We start from the raw sequence: 22,753 nt of genomic DNA, 5'->3' as shown, positions 1-22,753 counted from the left end.
TGTTGAACCATACATAAAAACGTTACCTAAGGTGAATTGTTAAAAAGTAAATTAAATTGTAGACAAGAGAAGATCTTTAAAGGTAATTTTAAGGAGTAGTGACAAATCTCCAAGTTCTGGCAGTTTTTTTTTTCTTTAAAATGCCTTTAACTCCGTTGTTTCTATTATGGTAACACTACCTTATTTCACCTTACCCTTTAATTTTATCATTCTAAATGAATCTCTCCCAATTCTTGCCCAACAGATTTATCTTTTTCAAATAATAGTTTCATGTTTTGCTGGTATTCAAAAACTGTCAAATTCAGGCATTATTTCTAAAAAATCAGACCATCATTCAGAGAGGAGGGCAGTTTTTGGACCAGATCTTACTGGACTTTGGAGTTTAAATTGAGGACTTTTCATTCATTTATTCATGTATTCATTCATTTATTGATTGTTCATACTGTGCTAGGTTGCAGATTCACTGACTTGGCTTTCAGGAGTTTACAATCTATTGGCGAAGACAGCTATCTAAATATAATATGGTGAGATAAATGTTGTAATAGAAACATATTTTGGGACGCCTGTGTGACTCAGTGGTTGAGTGTCTGCCTTTGGCTCAGGGCGTGATCCTGGAGTCCCGGGATCGAGTCCCACATTGGGCTCCCTTCAGGGAGCCTGCTTCTCCCTCTGCCTGTGTCTCTGCCTCTCTGTGTGTCTCTCATGAATAAATAAATAACATCTTAAAAAAAAAGAAACATATTTTGGGTATAAGAGACATATAAGTTGTGACCATTGAGAATCAGTGATCTATTTTTGGTGCTCATTCTGTATGGTATAGATGGATAATGGCACTAAGCATTAATGTAGTAGGTTCCTAAGTTAGTATAACTTCATTAAAGACTCTCAATCTAGTGTTTAGTAGTCTGCCTTATTTTTTTATTTGGTTTATGCAGAAATATTTTATGTAACTTGATTTTTAAAATAATTTATATTTTGAGTTCTGGGGATCCCTGGGTGGCGCAGTGGTTTGGCGCCTGCCTTTGGCCCAGGGCGCGATCCTGGAGACCTGGGATCGAATCCCGCATCAGGCTCCCGGTGCATGGAGCCTGCTTCTCCCTCTGCCTGTGTCTCTGCCTCTCTCTCTCTCTCTCTGTGACTATCATAAATAAATAAAATTAAAAAATAAAATAAAATAAAATAATTTATATTTTGAGTTCAAATGTGTAGGTTTTTCTTTTTTTACATTTAGGAACTCAGTATAGGTGTCATCCTTTTAGAAGCGACCTCATTCTTCCTTTCCTTCCAAGAGCTCGGGAAGAGAGGACTATGATGAGACAGAACAGAGGTAGGGGCAAATAACAGAGATTGCTGAGACACCTAGTATGTACTGTATCACCTAACTCAAAAAACAATTTTTTTTTTAAAGTAGGGTTGTATTATTAAGCTTGATCAGTGCCAGCTGTGCCTTACTGGAACCAGGAATTCCCCCATGGTCCTATTTAACAACAGAACTAAGTAATTCAGTACATGCATTTAGATCAGAAATTACTTTTCCAGACTTGAAGTCAATACTGGGTGATTATGCACAGTCTGTGGTGTCTTGTGATTGAAGAAATATCTCTTAAAGATTGGCACTGCACTACAATTGTAGTTTTATGTAAGCAAAATTCTTATTTTCAAAAAAAGCTACAGACATAGTGTTTGTTCTTTGTTTCTAAAAATAGGTAAGGTACATTTTAATCTAAAGGAAGTGAGACTACTAATTTGAACCAGTTTCTTCTTGACTTGTATTCTGAAATATCTTTTGAAAATAGTTTGGAGAAAAAGCTATAATGCCAGAAGATACAGTCATCAACTCTAGTTTAAAAAGTAACAGATCAAAACAATTTAGAGATCCAGCAAACACTGAACATTTGTAGAATATTGGAACAATATGTCTGATCTTTGGTCTTGAGGCTGCACCACACCAAATACAAGATGCCATTCATCTTTTTTTCTGATGCTCTTGATACCAACTTTACCTGTCTCCTTTTGCCTTAGATACTGTGGATGACACTGTTGGTAAAGAATCACTTCAGTCTTTGTTCTCAGAATGGGAAAATCCAGTATTTGCCCGTTATCCAGAGGTGGGTCTGTAGCAATTTTTCTTTGCTTGTTATTTTAAAATTTGTATTTCATTTAAGTTAGGTATGGGCATGAATGACTATACTAATTTTTAATTACAAATGGAAAGTGGGCATGTTTCCAAATAGTTTATTTGGAAATACTGTTTAATACAGAGAGGAGGAATCAGAATCCATCGCATTTTGGGAACTCCCACATTTTGTATTAAACTTGTGTGATCAGTGTGTGAATAGTGAATGTGTTTACCACTCTTAAAAACCCTGACTTACAGCCTTAGCAAAGTATTTATGGGGAGGTGATAATTAAACAAAACAAAACATGTTAAATCATTATATAAAGTAGTGAGTTTTCTACTGGAGGGACAGTCCATCCTTGGACATGAGTGTACATTCTCTCCTCAATGGGTTATCACAGAATGTACTTTGTGTGTTGTAATGAAGGTGTAGAATAAATGAACATTTGATTACGGATTTTTCAGTTAAGATGTGTTTAAGGAGTTGATCATAGGGCGTAAACAAATTGTTAATCTGAAACAATATTGGTTTTGTTAGTAATTCTGTTTGTAACCAAAAATTATTAAGACTAGTAATTCACACAGTTTTTTGAATTTCTGTGTTTCTTGAATTCAACACACCTCTAATAGGTTCTATGAAAATGAATGTTTTAAAGCACTTTGAGACAGTTCTGCAGATATAAAGAATTAAAATTTAAATGATGCTTATGCTGGATCTTTCTAGGTTGCTGTTGATGTAAGCAGTGGCCAGGCCAAAAGTCTAGTGGTTAAAATTCACAATGTCTTATATCCTTATCGTTTCACCAAAGAAATGATTCATTCGATGCAGGTAAAAAATTGACTTTGAAATCTTGTAAAAATATAGATAAGATCTAACCTGGGCTAAATCTTGTGAAATTGCATTTATTTAATGATCTAGGCCACCGTGGTCAAGGCACATGTGTTTTTTAAAATCTTACTGGAACTTTTATTATCCAGAGAAAAAGCAAAGGACTAATTTTAATTACAAAGAAAAAATGTCTTTAGTAATGTGAGCAGGTTTGGAGAGATGAATTATGGCTTGAGGCTCACAGTTTCAAAGATTATATATTGACTTTATATTTTGACAATAATTAATTAATCAACAAAATACTGTGGAGACCTTGTCCTTAAATGAGCAACAGTGCCCCGTTGTAAATGACTGCCTATTGTGTGAGGCTACAAATGACATGGTTTAGGAGACTCCAGATTGAGGAGCTCTGTTAACAAAAGGGACCCCTTGTCTCCTCTGCTTTGCTAGTTTGCCTTCTCCCTATACCACTCAGGCCATCTTCATCTCCTTATTTTTAGTATGGAAACAAATTAGGAGGTTAGACAGATACAGGTAAACTCCTCACCTGGCCTTGATGTGGTGCTAGAGCAAAGCAAGCTCAGATATAGGGGAGTGGGGTAGGAAAGTATGAGAACCTTTCTGTACCCGGACAGAGAAGAGCCACCGAGGTTAAAGCCCCTGGTAACTTTTAACTTACAGCTCTAAGGGACTACCTCTTCTGAAATTATTTTCCTTGCTTTTGCATAAATTTTCAAAATTTATTTCATCCCCATTTGGTAGCAGTCTCTGGTCATAATACATACTCAATAAGAGTCATTCTGTTGGGAACATTTCAAGTCTACTCTAAAGTCTTAGATTTTCTTAGCATGTCCCTTTTAGAATCCTTAGCTTGTAATCTCCTTCCTTTTTGTGTTCTGATCATTCTACTTGCCCATTTTTCAATCCTTCCTAATGACTCCCTCAGGTTCATCAGCACTTTACCATAGTCTTAGATATGAATGTTATAATGCAATGACTCTTAACTAAGTATAGTTTTATCTCTTAATATGCAGATAAGGCTTTGTTAATTTTTATTTAGTGTTGTACCGCTTATTTGAATGTATGACAGGTTCTCCAGCAAGTGGATAACAAGTTTATTGCCTGTTTAATGAGCACCAAAACTGAAGAGAATGGTGAGGCAGGTAAGATTGGAGTTTAGCCTTTATTAATATGGAGCTGGTCTTCTGATAGCCTCTTTTCAAGGTATTTTTTACATACAATACAGTTGCAGTGATTTGGACAGGTTAAAACCCAATTGGGAAAACCAATCTAAATCAATATTATGAAACCAATCTAAATTAATATTAATATTATTAAAGAACAGGTTTTTTAAAAAAATATTTATTTATTTGAGAGAGAAAGTGAGCAAGTGCACTCATGAGAGAGAGCATGAATGGGGTGGAGAGGGAGAGGGAGAAAGAAGCAGATTCCGCACTGAGTAGGAAGCCCGACATGGGGCTCGATCCCAGGACCCCGGGATTATAAACTGAGCCGAAGGCAGACGCTTAACTAACTAAGCCACTCAGGCACCCTTGAAATAACAGTTTTAATGTACAGTAGTTTTATATTACATATACAGAGACATACATATGTAAGATACATGTTAAATTATTAATACTAGTTACCTTGGGAGGTAAAGGGGAAATTTCATCTTTTACTCTTTAAAATATTTTATATTGTTTGACTTTTTGATAATGTGTTCATGTATTCCCTTTATAGTAATAGAAAGTCTATATAATAAACTCTGCTAGGTTTATCAAGAGTTACATACAGTATCTTGGTGACTTGCTTTAATAAAACAATAATAGTTTGTAAACAATAATATTAACTCATTCAACAAATATTGATTGTTGCGTGCCAGGAACTGTACTAGGCCCTAGAGCTACAATGGTGGGAAAAAAATACACATCTAAGAGAAACAAATAAGTATATAAACATTAACATTTTAATTCTAGCTAGTGTTACTGAAGAGAGAAACAGTATGCTGTAAGAAAATATACTGAGAGATTTGATTTAGTCAGGGGGGCCTGGGAAGGTTTTCTTGATAAAGTGAGATCTGAAGTATGCATGTGAGCTAACTAGGTAAAGAAGGGAGGTAATAATATTGTGGGCTGAGGGAATGACAATATACAATTCGTGATTTCCTCTCCTCTAGTGAGACGAAGCAGGACAAATGCAGCTGGAGTGAAAGCATAGAGATGAGGCCAGAGAAGTAGCTTCCCACCAGTTAGAAGTGCCAGTTAGAAGCTTTGTATTTGTCCCAACACCAGTTGGAAACATTGGAAAGCTTTTTATTTTCTTTTTTCAGTGTTTGTTTTTGTAGTGGCACATGTCATATCACATTTGTACTTTGAAAATATTGCTCTGGTTGCAATATGGAGAATGGAGTGAGGGTGGGGTGGAATCCCAGTAACTGCAGAGAGACTGGTAGGAGGATTTTGCAATATCTAAAAATGATTGTTGGCTAAGACCAGAGTGGACTAGAGAGAACTGAGTGCATTGGAAAGATATATAGGAGATAAAGTCCAGGGTTCGGTGATGCATTGGGTAGATGAAAGGAAATCAAAGATGACTCCCTAGTTTTCTGACCTCCATAACTGAGTGGCTGATGTTGCAGGACCAGGTGACAGAGATCCCAAGGAGAGACTCAGATATCTGTGACATGGTAGAGACGGACTGAAGGAGGGTGATGGGAAAAGACAGTTTGTTTATTGGTTTGGGTTTTTTTTTTTTTTTTTTTAACTGGAAGACACTTGAGCACATTTATGAGGAATGCTTGATAGTGTACATGGCTGAGAGCCCTGAGTACCAGTGAAGGACTTGGGTCCAGACAGGTAGACCCACAGGCAAGTGCTTCTGAAGTTTGAAAGCAGTTCATTCTCTTTGTATTTCAAAGTATTCCCTTTTACCTTGCTTACATGGTAGATTTACTTAGTAAATGTCCTAAGAGATCAAAGACAGATTAAAAGATCCGTCAGAATTGTCATAAATATGGAATCGGTGAAAGTCAAATTCTGGTAGTTTTACTGATCTGTGAAAATTAATAGATTTCTCCGAAGGTTTTGATTACCTGGGATTCTTTGTTGTTTAAAGATCTTATTTATTTTAGAGAGAGAAAGAGAGCAACTGTGAATGGGGGAGGAGAGAGGGCATCCCAAGCAGAATCTCAAGCAGACGCCACATGCACCGATTTCAGAGCCCGATGCAGGGCTCAATCGCAAGACTCTGAGATCATGACCTGAGCTGAAATCCTGAGTCGGATGCTTAATTGACTGAGTCACCCGGGCGCCCCTCTTTGTTGTTGAATACCAAAATCTTTATTAATGGCACCTGAGATGGGTATAGCCACAAAATCTGAGATATTCAGAGAAGCAGAAGGGACCTATTTAAATTCTCTTGAGATTCTGTATGGTCATTGGATTATAGTTGACCCTTGAACAGTGCAGAGATACCCCAAACCCCCACATAGTCAAAATCCATTTACAACTTCTGTCTCCCCCAAAACTTAACTCCTACTATAATAGCCTTGACCATTGGTCAAGGTTTGTTGACCAAAACCTTACCAGTGACATAAACACATATTTTGTATGTTCTATATATTACATGCTGTGTTCTTGTAATAAAGTAAGCTATAGAAAATGTTACTAACAAAATCATAAAGAAGAGAAAATACATTTACAGTACTGTATTTATTGAAAAAAAAATCTGCACATAGGTGGACCTGTGCAGTTCAAATCCATGTTGTTCAATGGTCTACTTTAGTTAGTTACCACCAAAGAGTACTCTTAGATAAATACATTTTTAAAATCAAAGTGTATTTTTACTGTCACTCGTGAATACTAAAAGCAACATATTCCAGTAATTGACTTACTTTAATATTTGCACATATTTTTGTAATTGACAAATATATTATTACTTTAAAATATTAGTGAAATGGGATGCCTGGGTGGCTCAGCAGTTGAGTGTCTGCCTTCGGCTCAGGATGTGATCCCAGAGTTCCGGGACTGAGTCCTACATTGGGCTCGTGCATGGAGCCTGCTTCTCCTCCCTCTGCCCGTGTCTCTGCCTCTGTCTCTGTGTCTCTCATGAATTAATAAATAATATAATAAAATCTTAAAAAAATAAAATAAAAAATAATAAAATTATACTGAAATTAATACCATATACTCATAAATTGGCATTTTGTATTACATATTTCCACCTATGATAAAATATAGTTGTTCAGTTATGATACCCCAAAGAATAAGGATTCATTCATTTATTCCATAAATACTTATTGTCTATTATGTGCCTGGTGCTAAGAGTATAACAGATAAAATCCTTGACCTTATGAAACTGCCATTCTGTTGTGTTAGAATATCGAAATACAGCTTCTGACATGATTACATTATCTTCATATATTCTGCTTCATTCAAGACATACAAAATGTTGTGAACCTTATGTAGATTGTGAATCATTCTGCTACCATCAGGTACAAGATTGATTTCTGAGGGTCCCTGACTCTTGATAATTCACACCAAAGCCAGTTTCAAGTTTAAGGTTACTCCCTCACAATTTTTTATTTATTCCATTGTTTTGCCCAATACAGGATGTTCTGTATTCATCACAACCAGCTGCAACTCCTCCTATTCTCAAAGGAATTTAAAATTCAACGTTTTGGGGCCTAATCCTGTGATTGAGCGTCAGAAAAATTATTTCCATTTTTCCCTTAAGTCTTAAGCTCTCATGCCATGAATTTGATGGTGTTTTAGAAATAGTAGATTCTTTAGTAGAAATGGGAAAAACAGGAATTATCTATTTTTGATCAAATTCAAGAGGAGAACTTTGATTGCAATATAACCAATAGCAATAAACCTCAACCCTTTGGCCCCAAGTAATAAAATTACGAGATAAAAAGATGTACTAAGGTAATGGAGAGTCAGTCCTCCTGTCAATGAGAAGATTTCCCTGTAGGTTTGGCTTTTTGGGTCAGGACACTCTGCCTTCTCTCTTGCACTTGAGAGTCAAAACCCTTGCTACTCAAAAGCTTGGTCTATAAATAGCATCACTTGGGAGTTTGTTAGAATTGTAGCATCTTGTGTCTCATCTCTACTGAATCAGAATCTGCATTTTGATAAGATCCACAGGTGATATGTATGACCATCAAAGTTTGAGAAACCTGAGTCTAAAACAAGGCAAACTATGGCTGTGAGCCAAATCCAACCATGACCTGCTTTTGTGCACCCAGGAAGAATGGTTTTTAAATTTTTAAGTGGTTGAAAAAAGCAAAAGAATAGTATTTCTTGACACATTAAAATTCTATGAAATTATGGGAAGCCTGGGTGGCTCAGTGGTTGAGCGTCTGCCTTCCACTCATGGCGTGATCCTGTGTTGGGGGATCGAGTCCCGCATCGAGCTCCCCACATGGAGCCTGCTTCTCCCTCTGCCTATGTCTCTGCCTCTCCATCTCTCTCTCTCTCTCTTGCTCGCTTTCTCTGTGTCTCTCATGAATAAATAAAATCTTTAAAAAACTATATGAAATTAATATTTCAGTATCTATAAATAAAGTTTTATTGGAACACAGCTACAGTGTTCATATATTGTCTGTGACTGCTTTGGTTCAAATACAGTGTTCATATATTGTCTGTGACTGCTTTGGTTCAAAAGGAATAGTTGAGTAGTGGTGACAGAAACCATATGTCCTAAAAAGCCTAAAATATTTACTATCTGGCCCTTCACAGAAAAAATTTGCTGACCTCTGATCTAAAGTATACTAGATGAGGCAGCCCGGGTGGCTCAGTGGTTTAGCGCTGCCTTCAGCCCAGGGTGTGATCCTGGGGACCCGGGATCGAGTCCCACGTCAGGCTCCCTGTGTGGAGCCTGCTTCTCCCGCTGCCTGTGTCTCTGCCTCTCTCTCTGTCTCTGTCTCTCATGAATAAATAAATAAAATCTTAAAAAAAAAATTTTTTTTAAAGTATACTAGATCTGGCAGGCCACCTTTTTAATATGTAAAGAGTTTGTGAGAAAAGTTTAAATTGGCTAGAAGAAGCCTGTTTTTTAAAATAATTCTAATTACACTTAAATTTAAAATACGTATTATTATATACTGTAAATCAACAAATTGAATTTATATGTTTGGTTATAATGTTTCTTAAAGTGAATCACATCTGTCATTTGTTATAAGTGTACTCCCTGGAGAAAAAAAAAGTATACTAGAATTACATTCTTCCTGGGGTTCAGAGTAGCTTGCAAACAAAGTCAGGTGATTATAATAATGTGTTTAAGGTCCTTCATTGTATCAGTCTGAATTAATAAAACAAAATCAGTATTTAAACATTTTTAAAATTTATTTATTTGAGAGAAAAAGAGAGAGTGAGAAGCTGACTCCCAGCTGAGCAGGGAGCCTGATTCAGGACCCGATTCTCAATCCCAGGACTCTGGGATCATGACCTCAACCGACTGAGCCACCCCAGGCACCCTGCAAAATCAGTATTTAAACATTAGGAATGTAGGGCTTTCCCCTTGTTTTATTTTTTTTAATTTTTTTATTTATTTATGATAGTCACACACAGAGAGAGAGGCAGAGACACAGGCAGAGGGAGAAGCAGGCTCCATGCACCGGGAGCCCGACGTGGGATTCAATCCCGGGTCTCCAGGATCGCGCCCTGGGCCAAAGGCAGGCACCAAACCGCTGCGCCACCCAGGGATCCCTCCCCTTGTTTTATTAATGAAATACCAATGAACTAAAAAAAGAGTTTTTCATCAGGGATAAATTTGTAGTTTTCTCCATATTTCAATTTTTAAGAAATGAAAGATACAACTGTTACTACTAAGTATGTGTGTTTCCCTTATGCTTATGTTGTTAAATAGTTTGAATTAATCTTTTTTTCCTTCCACACAACATGATGATTTTAATCTTGATCTGTGAACTTGAAGCTTCAGTAACCCTTACTAATCTTCCAGGTGGAAACCTACTAGTCTTAGTGGATCAGCATGCTGCCCATGAGCGTGTCCGTTTAGAGCAGCTGATAACTGGTAAGGATCTGTTTGGGACTAGAAAAGATTTGAGACTCCCCTGCAGAACTTGTATACTTAAGGAGTTTTTCTAACTGTGACTGTTGTGAGGAAGGATGAACTGTATGTTCAAAAAATTAAGCTGAAATCTTCTGGTTTGGCTTCTATAACCAAAAGAATGTAGTGATTCACTTTACTGATTCAGACTTGGTGGTCTTACATGGTCAAAGATATATAGTGTCATTCATTTATTATTGACCTTAAGGGTTGGGTACATAAGAATTAGGCTACTTTCTTATGACATCCAACACAAAGATATGCCGCTGTGTATGGCCATATGCTTTTGGTATACATATCTTCTTCATAGCTCATCAGCAGAGACTACCAACTCAGAGGGCCCAATATATTGTTTTTATTTTAAAATTGTTTTTGAATGCATGGTATAATCAAATAAGTTCAAATCTGAAAGGTACAAAATGGAATATAACAAAGTCTCCTTTTTACCCTTGTTCCTCATCTCTCCTAGTTTCTCCACCCAGAGACAGCCAGTATCACTAATTTGCTACGTGTTTTTCCAGAGTCAGTATGTGGTTTTTAATTTTTGCTACCCTCTTTTCTCGTCATGAGGTAGTATGTTCTCCAAATGGTAAAATCCCAGGAAAATCTTTACTCCTATGGTCAAGTAATGGAAAATTAATATCAAAGAGTTAGGAGAGGACCTAGGAAGACTAGAATGGCAATACACTTCCATATTCACTTTTCCTTATGAAATTAAGACATAATTGTTGAGAAAGATACAGTAAAACTAGTGTTAGGAAAATTTGCTACAGTCTCGGAACCATTTGAGAACAGTACTGATCAGTTCTCTTCAGAGACTGGGAAACCCTTCTGAAGGAATGGGGAAGCCTTCTTGAGCCATAGGATTTTATAGTAAACCAATTTATTTCCTCAGTAATCAACATTACTCCCCCCACCACATTATTAAAACCACATTTATTGACTATCTCCGGGAACATTGCATTGTTCATTTCAGTGTAAGATTTATGTTTTACATTTCTTGTTTTGGAAAATACTGGTGAAATGAATAAATGGACTGGATATTGACTAGTTTGACGTTAATAATGGAAATTCAAAGCCTAAAACTGAACATTGAACACATCGCTAAGCACAATAATAATTAACATGGCTGTGCCTTATCATGCCTTACTTTTATCTGATTCTAGAAGACTTCACTTCCTACGCCTAACCCATTCATCTTTTTCCCAATAGATTCCTATGAGAAGCAACAGCCACAGGGCTCTGGTCGGAAAAAACTACTGTCTTCCACTGTAAGTCCTCCACTAAAGATAAGAGTGACAGAGGAACAAAGGAGACTCTTACGGTTAGTACCACCATGAGGATGTGATATTTATGGTATAAGCTCCGACAGTAATTCTATGAGGAAATATTGTTCCTTTTTTCAGATGAGGCACCTGGGACCAAAGGGAGGTTACATGACTTGTTCAAGGTCATAACTCTTGAGTGGCTTTCAGATGCAGGTCTTCTGACTCCAAATGCTGTTCTTTCCACTATATCACAGCTGTTGAGTATAGGATAGAGTTTCCTTGATAATTTTTTCCAGCAGTTGGCTTAGAATACTCTTACCATTTCTTGGAAAAGTCCATGTTTATGCTGTGCTGTTTCTAAAAGCAAAGTTGCTGCAGTAATTGCTTCCATTCTGCTTTGCCTTGGTGCATTCTAGATTCTTAGTTTTCATTACCATAATCATACTGAGGAGAAAGTAAAACACTGGGCCGCAAGGAAGGGGTAAATCATATGGTGAGTCATAAGATAGGACATTTTCCCACTTTGGGGCTGCACAAGTTATTGGAAATAAAAAAAGGATCATCTCTGAATTTATGTCAGGATTGGGAATATGCTACTGCCAATAAATCTTTTTCCCTGAGCCATAATTTATAATAGAGACAGATCCATTTATTTACATCCCATTAATCAGGACTTCTCAGTTCCTAGGCTGTTAATTACCTCCTGCTTTAATGTTGATTCAAAACATTCTCAGCCTTTTTATTTGTGCCAAACTCCTTGAAATGCCAGCAATGAGGAGAAGTTAGTAATCCCTCAGTGAAGAATAAAACTTAGGAACAAGATTTAGAAACAAATGGATTCTCTCAATGGAAAAGAAAAAAAAAGAAAGTTACTATAATTCAAAAAGGAAATTTGATAGTAAAATCCTAAACAAATGACCATAAGTATGAGAAAAACAATACAACTTTTAAAACTTGTGGCAGCTTTTGAGAAATTATCCAGCATTTGGAACTAGTACTGAAATGCAAATGAAGTAATACTTTTGTAATTGAAGTTATCTCTTTAGGTGTTACCACAAAAATCTGGAAGATCTGGGCCTTGAAATTCTATTTCCAGACACCAATGATTCTCTGGTCCTTGTAGGGAAAGTACCACTCTGTTTTATAGAAAGAGAAGCCAATGAACTTCGAAGAGGAAGATCTCCTGTGACCAGGAATATTGTAGAGGTAAGACAGAGCTTCACATGTTGAGGAAATTGCTAAGTGAAGGGTAACCTCCTGTTTTCTTTAGAAATTCTCTATATTCATCTTTTATCCAACAAGCATGTATGAGATACCTTCTATGTGCCAGGTGCTAGAGATTCAAAGATGAATTAGCTCAAGGTGGAGAAGGATGTTTACATAATTACAAATACAATGCAATTTGGCCAGAAGAGGTATGTTCAAAAGTGGTGTTACAGAGTAATCCGAGCTTCTTCCAGACATGCCTTTCTCCGGTTTCGTGGAGTTTCCTCACAGCATGGCCCCCAAGCGCCAGTCCTCACTTGCACCTCAAATGAAGAAACCAAAGAAACCGAAGCTGCCTCCTGCCCCCAAGCGTGAGGAGACGTCGACCTCTCAGCACTTGCCGAAGGGAGAAAAAGAACAGCAAGAAGCAATTGAACATACGGATGAAGTACAAAATGAAATAGACAGACTTAATGAGCAAGCCAGTGAGGAGATTTTAAAAGTAGAACAGAAATATAACAAACTCCTCCAACCATTTTTTCAGAAGAGGTCAGAACTGTTCGCCAAAATCCCCAATTTTTGGGTAACAACAATTTGTTAACCATCCACAAGTGTCTGCTCTGCTTGGGGAGGAGGATGAAGAGGCGCTGCATTATTTGACAAGAGTTGAAGTGACAGAATTTGAAGATATTAAGTTAGGTTACAGAATAGATTTTTATTTTGATGAAAACCTTTACTTCGAAAATAAAGTTCTCTCCAAAGAATTTCATCTGAATGAGAGTGGTGATCCATCTTCAAAGTCCACTGAAATCAAATGGAAATCTGGAAAGGATTTGATGAAACGTTAAGTCAAACGCAGAATAAAGCCAGCAGGAAGAGACAGCACGAGGAAACAGAGAGCTTCTTCACCTGGTTTACTGACCATTCTGATGCAGGTGTAGATGAGTTAGGAGGGGTCATCAAAGATGATATTTGGCCAAATCCATTACAGTACTACTTGGTTCCTGATATGCATGATGATGAAGGAGAAGATGATGGTGATGATGATGAAGAAGAATGAGGATTGGAAGATACTGAGGAAGAAGGAGATGAGGAAAAAAAAAGAGATGAGGATGAAGGTGAAGAAGATGAAGATGATGATGAGGGGGAGGAAGGAGAGGAGGATGAAGGAGAGATGACTAATGGAACACTGATGGATTCCAACCTTCCTTTTTTAATTTTCTCCAGTCCCTGGGAGCAAGTTGTGGCTCTTTTTTTTCACCCCTCCTCTTGTGCTCATTTGCCCTGTTTTTTAAAGTCTCCTTTCTCTCCCTTTATACCATGGTTCTCAACTTATTTGGGGGGAAATACCTTGAGCAGAATACAGCAGGAAAAGAATCTCTACCCCTTTCTGTTCCAAATTCATTTTTATTCCTTCCTGTCTCAACAAAAACTATGGAATCAACACCACCATGCTCTGTGGGAAAAAAGAAAAACCTGCTCCCTTAGCTTGCTGGAAGCTGGAGGGTGCTAGGCCCCTGTGTAGTAGTGCATAGAATTCTAGCTTTTTTCCTCCTTTCTCTGTATACTGGGCTCAGAGATTATAGTGTGTCTCTAAGTGAATACGGACAGTTAGCGTTTACCAACATGTACCTGTCTACTTTCTCTTGTTTAAAAAAAGAAAAAAAAAACTTAAAAAAATGGGGTTATAGATGGTCAGCAATGGGTGGGTTTAAGATGTTTGGGTGGGTTAAGTGGGCATTTTGACAACATGGCTTCTCCTTTGGCGTGTTTAATTGTGGTGTTTAATGGACATCCTTGCAGCTTAAGATGACGCTTTTAAATAAAACTCTCCGGGATCTCTGGGTGGCTCAGAGGTTTAGCGCCTGCCTTTGGCCCAGGGCGTAACCCCGGAGTCCCGGGATCGGGTCCCACGTCAGGCTCCCTGCATGGAGCCTGCTTCTCCCTCTGCTTCTGTCTCTGCCTCTCTCTCTCGGTGTCTCTCATGAATAAATAAATAAATCTAAAAAATAAATAAATGAATAAAATAAAATAAAACTCTCTAATGGGGATCCCTGGGTGGCGCAGTGGGTTGGCGCCTGCCTTTGGCCCAGGGCGCGATCCTGGATACCCCGGGATCGAATCCCACATCGGGCTCTCGGTGCATGGAGCCTGCTTCTCCCTCTGCCTGTGTCTCTGCCTCTCTTTCTCTCTGTCTCTCTCTCTCTCTCTCTGTGACTATCATAAATAAATTAAAAAATTAAAAAAAAAAAAAAACTCTCTAATGATGACCTGAGCCCTGCCACTCGATAGGAGAATCAGCAGAACCAATAGGATCTTATTTGGAATGGGCATTCTCTATTGTAATTTTGATCCTGTTTATTTTTAAAATTTCTTTTTGTTTCACTGGAAAGGAAAGATGCTCAGTTTTAAACATTAAAAGTGTACAAGTTGCTTTGTTACAATAAAACGAAATGTGTACACACACACACACAAAAGTGCTGTTATGGAAATACAGAATGATTACTGTGCCCAGGGGATGGAGGTCAAGGAAACTGTCACAGGAAAGCTGTTTTTTTTCCTTAGGAAAAATCTTGTAAAACATTAGGAGCCTGTGAAGTACAGAAGAGAAGAGAAGGGCATTCTCAACAGAACAACCGATATCAGAGACTCAGAGCAGATCCTGTGTTTAGGGAACTACCAGTATATATGGCTTGAATGAAGATATGTATGTAATGGTGGACTAGATGAGGCTAGATAGGTCATAAAGGAATTTAGCATACTCTGCTAAGTAGTTTGCATTTCATCCTGCTAAGTAGTTTGCATTTCATCCTCCACATACACACTTTGGGAAAGGTCTGGAAAGCTGCTGCTGGAATGTGGCTTTGGAAGTCTTGAAGCTAGCCATTACTTCTACTTATGTGTTTCATTCTTTTTTTTTTTTTTCCCAAGCCCACCATGGGGCTTGAACTCACAACCCTGAGATCAAGACCTGAGCTCAGATCAAGTTGACTGCTTAACAGACTGAGCCACACAGGCGCCCCGCACCTTATTTTTTACAACAAACAATTTTTTGTCTTTGCTGCCTTTTCTTTCCTCCTTTCTGGTTTTCTATTAGAGTTTTCTTCATTTCCCCTTTTTTCTCTCTGCTAGTTTATTTTTTTTTCTCTCTGCTAGTTTAGAAGTTACATATTCCATTTGTATTCCTTTAGATAGCCTTAAACTTCAGCCTTAACAAAGTTTCAGGTAATTTGTTTCTCTGTTCTCTTCCTAAACAGTACAAAAATCTTACATCCCTTTATCTTCCATCACTCCCCTCCCATCTTCCATGTTGTTGCTCAGTATTTTAACTCTACCTTGTTTTTAATCTCCTTAGCAGTCATTAATTTTTAGTCCATGTTTATTTAGATTAAACCAAAACATTTAGCAGAGTCTTTGTCCACTGTTGCTCCTTGAATCCTACTGTTCATTCTGTATTCAGCTCTCTTTTTACCAAAATCTTTTAAAAGTTCTTTTACTAAAAGTCCATAAATAATGAACTGTCTTTGAAAATGTCTTTATTTTGCCTTCACACTTGCATGGTTGTCTAGCTTAAAATAGAATTCCACGTTGTCAGTTATCCCTCAACATTTTGAGAGGATTCCCTTACTTTGACATTCTGTATGCCATTGGACTCCACTGTCTGAAGAGGAGGTCCCTTTTCTGAAGAGGAGGAGGAGCAGCAGGAGGAGGAGGAGGACCAACCAGGAGACAACGAGGAGGAGTCTTGCCAGGAGTCCCAGGAGGAGCACGCGGGAAATGACACCAAGGCAGTTATTAAAGCCCTGGATGAGAAGATTGCTAAATATCAGAAGTTTCTAAAAGCCAAAGCTAAGAAATTTTCAGCAGTCAGAATATCCAAGGGACTAAGTGAAGAGATTTTTGCAAAATCTGAAGAGCAGAGAGCAGCTGAAGAAGTTGTAGAAGACACAGCACCTACCAAAAGGGGAAAGAAGAGGAAGGCACAGAGGGAAGAGGACCATTCAAATAGAACTCTCAGGACGCTTACATCTAAGGAATGGAGGCGAGCGGCCCGGCAGCAACAGTCCAAGAAGGTTGGTGTACGCTACTATGAAACACACAATGTGAAAAACAGGAACAGGAACAAAAAGAAGACCAATGACTCAGATGGACAGAAACACAAACACAAAAAATTCAAACACAAGCAGTAACATTTTAAAAGTTTATTAAATTACACAAAAATATGCCGTTAAAAGAAAAAGTTATCATTACTTTATAAGTAATCTGATTTTCCTTCTGGTGAGGGCTTTTCTCTTTGCCTTTAGTGTTCTGCAATTTCACTATAATATATCTTGCTTCCATTTTCTTGAGATTCATCATGCTTCTTCCATTTGGAAAATGTACAGTTATTATCACTTCAAGCACTGCTGCTTCTGCCACTCTCTTGTCTCCTAGAAATCTTACATTTTTAACTTCTCTGTCATATTTCCCATTGTCTTACCTCTTTGTGACACATTCTGGGAAATTTCCTCATTTATCTTCCAGTGAACTAAATTCTCTCTTTACCTACTCTTTAATCAGATATTTAACTGATCTACTAAGCTTTTTTTTTTTTTTTAAGTGACTGTTTTTTACTTCCAGAATTACGATTAGGTTCTTTCTCAGATATATCTGTTCTTTTTTTTTTTTTTTTTTTTTTTTTTTTTTAATTTTTATTTATTTATGATAGTCACAGAGAGAGAAGGAGAGGCAGAGACACAGGCAGAGGGAGAAGCAGGCTCCATGCACCGGGAGCCCGATGTGGGAATCGATCCTGGGTCTCCAGGATCGCGCCCTAGGCCAAAGGCAGGCGCCAAACCGCTGCGCCACCCAGGGATCCCTGTTCTTTTTTCATATTGTTCTGTTCATTGTGGTTTCTGCTCCTTATGTATCTCTAGCTCTGTTTGGAGCACAGGCAAATCCACATGAACCCAGTCTATCATTTTTCCAGAAATCTGAATTACTTTAGTCATATCTAAAAATAAAAATGAGAAGATTGATTTAGCGGATAAATTGTGTGATAGATTGATACGGGAAAGGTTTGAGGTGTGGGTACAGTTGAGAGGCTATTGCACTGGCTCAAATAGGAGAGGATGAGGGCCTAAGTCAACAGCATTGGGAATGGAGAGAAGGGATATATTCAAAACATAAGTTGGAAGATAGAATCCACGGAACCCTAACAATAGAAAGTATAAAGGGATAAAGGAGAAAAGATAAGATAGGATTCTGAAGGTTCTAGTTTGGATGACTAGAAGGATGGTGGTGCCATTGACAGAAGAAAGAAGTAGAGGAGGAGGGGTACATCTGCCTAGGGAGTTAGACTATGAGCCTGGGGGCACCTGGGTGGCTCAGTCAGTTAAGCATCTGCCTTCCATTGCGGTCATAATCCCAGGGTCCTGATCAAGCCCCACATCAGGCTCCCTGCTCAGCTTCTCTCTCTCCCTCTGCTGCTTCCTCTGCTTGTTCTCTCTCTCTCTCTGTCAAATAAATAAATAAAATCTTAAAAAAAAATAGATTATACTGGGTTTAGATGCCCTGAATGTGCCTTTAAGTGGGGATGTCTAGTGGATAGACAGACTTACAGATCTAGTGCTTGGGAAAGAAGCCTGGGCTATATGTACTATCTGGGAGTTAACTGTGTATATTTTGATCATATCAGAAGCTGGAGAAGGAAGTGTGAGTGTCTAGGGAGAATGTGAACAACAAAAAGAGAGGAGAACAAAGGGTGAAGTTGATGGAACACCAGCATTCAGGGTGCATATGTTTTGGCAAAGGTCTGGAAAGCCACTGCTGAAAAGAAGAAACTGGAAAGGATGATTGAAAATTTTGGTCAGAGAGAGAGGAAGAAAATCAGGAAAAAAGTAGTATTGCTAAAGCCAGTGGAAGTTTTAAGCAAGAAGGGAATGGTCAATAATAGTCATAAAGCTTAAAAAGTTGTATTTGGCAATCATGAGGACAGTGGTTTCATGGTGGAATCCGTTCCTGGGAGTGGGGGTGCAGAAGACATTGCTATGGGTCAGAGAGGGAGTGGAGGGGGAGGAGGTGGAGCTGAGTAGACTGCTCTTTCAAGATCTCTGTCTGCATACAGAAGAAGAGAGAGGGTGGTAGCTAAAGGTTAGGGGTGGTCTGAAGTGTGGGGCAGGACACAGGGTTGAGGAAAGATTTTTGATTGTTTTCAGATGGGAGAGACTTAAGCATGTCTGTAGGTTAAGGATGAGAAGACATTTGAGAGGAAGAGGCAATTAATAATGCCAGCTTTTGGATTACCATGAGGTTAGCCCTTCCAAAATTGCTCTTTGATCAGACAACTTTTGCTTTGCTTTTAGCAGTACTCTCTTTCCCAGCGCAGCCTTGTTCTCCAAGGCTCCTCCTCCAAACTGTCTTAAATCCAAAAGATAGGATCTGTTAGAATCTTTTATTGTAATTCAATCCCTAAGTATTTAACCAGAAAATTATAATAAAAACTTTTCCCAAAATGACTTCAAAGACTACTGGTAAGGAGTTTACTTCAAATTGAAATAAGGCTTATGGCTTCAGAAAATCTTGACTATGTCAAGTCACACTGATCAGGAGAGATTTTGTTGATTCTGGAAGAAGCTGGAACAGTTTTGGTGTCTTGGAAAGGAGGTAGCTACTTCGATCCTAACAGTTGAAAGATCACGAATATTTTCTATAAAGTTCTGTCCTCTAGCCTGATGAATGAGCCTTTTTAATATTTAAATTATCTAGAATTAATTGAACCATTGAAATGTGAAATGAACAGAGAATATGGTCTATCCCACCCCCCACCTCACTAGGCTTAAAAAAATGGTATTTCTCAAGTCCTAGATGATCAAGCACAGGAGAGAATGGTAAAGAGGTTAAGTTTGATCACTGTTTGCATTGAGCTCTGGGGATCAGGTATTATGAGACATCTTTCTGTGTAGGTTTGTTTGGAAAAGCACATGGCTTTTGAAAAATACATGGTATCTACCCCCTAGCTTTTGGTAACTGCTTATTTATGAGCTTGGTAGATTAGAGTGTATATGAGGAAAAGAGGAAAATTTTCTGAGTCTGGTTCAAAAAGAAGATCTACCATATTGTACTCTTAAGAACGTGATTTATACATCACCAGTTCTACAGGTAAAAAAAATCTTGTGTCTTCTTATAAAGAAATGATTAAATGTGCCTTATCTCAAAACACTTTTTTACCTCTAGAGGGTTAAACAGATTGGTAGCATGAAAAATTGCATCTGCTTTAAATTTCTTTGAAGTCCTCTTGTAAATATTAACATCTGCAGGGATAACTATTGAAAAGGCTACCCGAAGGACAGAGATATGCTAGTGAGGAGAAACTTCTCAACAAAATGCCCCAGAAAATAAGCTTTTTGACCTGAAGGGAATTGTCCAAAAAACCCACAAAAACACAAAAAACATAAAAACCTTGTGGGAACTACAGTAACTACTTATGTTTATGATATATCTAAGCAAGTGTCATACTCATTGCCCAGCTGTGTTGATGATTGTCGTGTATTTGTTCTGTTTGTGTATATTATTACACTTGTTCTGGCTAAGATCATAAATACAAACAGCCTCTTAGAATCCTTCCTGATATTTAGACTCAGTTGAATCATCAGGGCTGCTCTCAGCAGTTACATAACCTCATGAGTTATGAGCTATCTCTGGAGGAAGTTTCAGTAGCTAAATATATTCTCTATTCAGTAGGAGTTCTATTAAATTGTCTTGGTATTTTCATATTCAGAGTGTCTCACAACAGATAAATTATTTGCACCTGAGTGCTATATTGCTGGAACTCTCCTTCAGGAGGTGTATTTTTAAACCATAAAAGGATATAAAAGGGCAATTATAACAGTAGAGTAATGCCTCTTTTCCTCTATGCTTTGTAGGAATTTATTCGAGAACAAGTGGAGGTAAGCTTTTCTCTTATTTTGGGGTTTCACACAGAGGCACCACACACAAAAGGCTCTATTGTCCCATTTCTTTTTCCCATTAATGGAGAGTTTGTTTATGTATTAGCTACTCCAGACCACAGGAGGCATCCAAAGGACTTTGCCACTGACTGTCCAGAAGGTGTTGGCGTCCCAAGCCTGCCATGGTAAGTCTCAACACACCAGCTCTTGAGTGCTTCTGTATGCTAAGCACTGGCAGGGGTACAGCAGTTATAAAAGGAGTGGAAGGCACATTTACTAGTCACTTCTTGGAGGGTACAATTTGGATCAAACTGAATACACTAAAAATGAATACTAAAAAATTGCTTTTACAAAGCAAAGTACCAACACATACATTTGACCATAATTCCGACTGACACATACAAGTGGCGGAGTAACTCATGGAGGAGAGATGCATTTTGAGCCAAGTTTTGAATGAGCTGGATTCATAGGACAGAAGGGAAAGTTTACCCCAAGAGGTAGAAATAGCCCATGCACAGACCCAAAGACAGAAACAAATTATTATATGAGGAGCAGCAAAGGATGCCAAAAAATTGGGCTGGTAAGGAAGATTGGAAGCCTACAACAAAAATGTATAATTACTGTATAATTATTTGTTTAATGTTTGTCTCTCACCTATTAGATTGATAGATCATAAGCTCTGTGAGGGCAGAGACCATCTGTCTCATTCATTGCCTGTCATAGCTCCTGCTACAAAGTATATACTTATAAATATTTGTTGACCAGAGAATGTATGCATAAAGGCAGGTTCTGACCACATGAGAGGTTTTTGTTTTGTTTTGTTTTTTGTTTTTTTTTTATTCATGGAAGACACAGAGAGGCAGAGACACAGGCAGAGGGAGAAGCCTGCTTCCCCGAGAGGAACCCAATGCAGGACTTGATCCCAGGACCCCAAGATCATGCCCTGAGCCAAAGGCAGACACTCAACCAGTGAGCCACTGAGGCATCCCCACATAAGAGTTTAGATCAGGAAGATTATTATTGAAATAGAAAAAAGCCAATAAAATGGGCATTGTAGGGAACAATAAGAGATATTGGTGAAAGATTGGCTAAAAGATGACCTCGATTTCACAACCTGGCAGAAGTAGGAAAATATTGCCCTTGCCTCTTGAGAAAAACTCTGAAAGCCAAATCCTAACAAGTTAAGGAATGCCTTTTATGAGGATTAGAAGGACAATGATTCCATAAGGAAAAGCTGAGAGACATGTTAGTCCTGAAGCCTTAGTTTCATCCAGTAAGCGCCAATTTCCAGCAGTGTTAAAGTCACATGAAAGAAGCTGAAGAAACATTTTACTTTTCCCAGATATTTGGCTCTGGCCCAGGGTCAGCACTGGTTTCCCACTATACACACCATAACCTTCTTGTTTCTGTCTTTCGTTTAGGGGCCATTAAGTTTAATGATGGCCTGAGCCGAGAGGAGAGCTGTCGCCTTATTGAAGCTCTGTCTTGGTGCCAGCTGCCATTCCAGTGTGCCCATGGGAGACCTTCCATGCTGCCATTAGCTGACATAGACCACTTGGGACAGGAAAAACAGGTATGGTAATGACTAACAGGAGAAGAGGGAGCAAAGTGTATCTTCTCTTTCTTGCTCAGCTCCTGTTAGCCAAATGTGATCTGTCTTAATCCTTTCCAAAATAACGAGCATTTTGAAAAGTGTGAATTGAGAGTTTATTTACATAAAGTCTCACCATTTCATCTTCTGTCTCAAAGTCAAAATGGAACTTAAGCTGCACTGTCAGATTACACACATGATGCCTTTGTATTTTGTAAGCTTAACACATGTACAGACTGACATATCTTGAACATCTGTTGCCTACTGGCTCTTGGTTTGATAAGATAGAGAAGTTCTGTCTGGGGCTACAGAAAACTGGTAGAAACACAGCAAATCCACTGCTAGCAAATATAGCCTAAATAGCCATTTGCTTGATGATACTTGCTGGAAATGGTAGCCATCCCTAAGGATCTCTGGAATTATGATTTGGGGATCATCAGGCAGGAAACCAAGCTTAGGAGATTTTCACATTATGGTTTGGCCTTGATTACTCAACAGCCCAGGAACAATGATGTGGATAATGCAATAAAGGCACAGAATGGTTTAAATTAAAGAACATTTTCTGTTCTTGTTATAATCTTAAATGAAACAGAACATGAGAACATAATAGGAATGTCCATGTTGCTGCTTTCCAAAATCTTTTCTTTTGCCTGCCTTTCCTTGTAAGGGCTATAAAATCTTTCCTTGTGTGGAGTTTTCTGGTACTTTTGTTTTCTGATGCATCCAGTAGACTTTAATCCA

The 22,753-nt window shown here is 38.2% G+C and overlaps 1 protein-coding gene and 1 pseudogene across 7 annotated transcripts in view; both read left to right on the top strand.

Moving 5' to 3' along the window:
* MLH3 (mutL homolog 3) overlaps positions 1-22,753 on the top strand; it is a 31,883-nt gene that overhangs the window by 6,523 nt on the left and 2,607 nt on the right. For 4 of the 7 annotated variants that reach the window (XM_038545279.1, XM_038545284.1, XM_038545282.1 and 1 more), the window contains 10 exons: positions 1,232-1,327; positions 2,023-2,108; positions 2,844-2,948; positions 4,039-4,111; positions 9,912-9,983; positions 11,232-11,343; positions 12,334-12,493; positions 20,398-20,421; positions 20,528-20,606; positions 21,843-21,994. In XM_038545279.1, the coding sequence (XP_038401207.1) occupies positions 1,232-1,327; positions 2,023-2,108; positions 2,844-2,948; positions 4,039-4,111; positions 9,912-9,983; positions 11,232-11,343; positions 12,334-12,493; positions 20,398-20,421; positions 20,528-20,606; positions 21,843-21,994 (959 nt within the window). Of the gene's footprint in view, positions 1-1,231; positions 1,328-2,022; positions 2,109-2,843; positions 2,949-4,038; positions 4,112-9,911; positions 9,984-10,488; positions 10,546-11,231; positions 11,344-12,333; positions 12,494-20,397; positions 20,422-20,527; positions 20,607-21,842; positions 21,995-22,753 lie in introns of those variants that run through there. The other 3 variants (XR_005363544.1, XM_038545280.1, XM_038545283.1) reach the window with 3 other exon arrangements.
* LOC102153264 lies at positions 12,503-14,450 on the top strand (annotated as a pseudogene).

The sequence above is a fragment of the Canis lupus genome, chromosome 8 (assembly GCF_011100685.1).
Source record: "Canis lupus familiaris isolate Mischka breed German Shepherd chromosome 8, alternate assembly UU_Cfam_GSD_1.0, whole genome shotgun sequence".
Classification (NCBI taxonomy): Eukaryota; Metazoa; Chordata; class Mammalia; order Carnivora; family Canidae; genus Canis; species Canis lupus.
The sequence above is the reverse complement of the archived record's forward strand: the minus strand, read 5'-3'. Positions and strand labels throughout refer to the sequence as shown.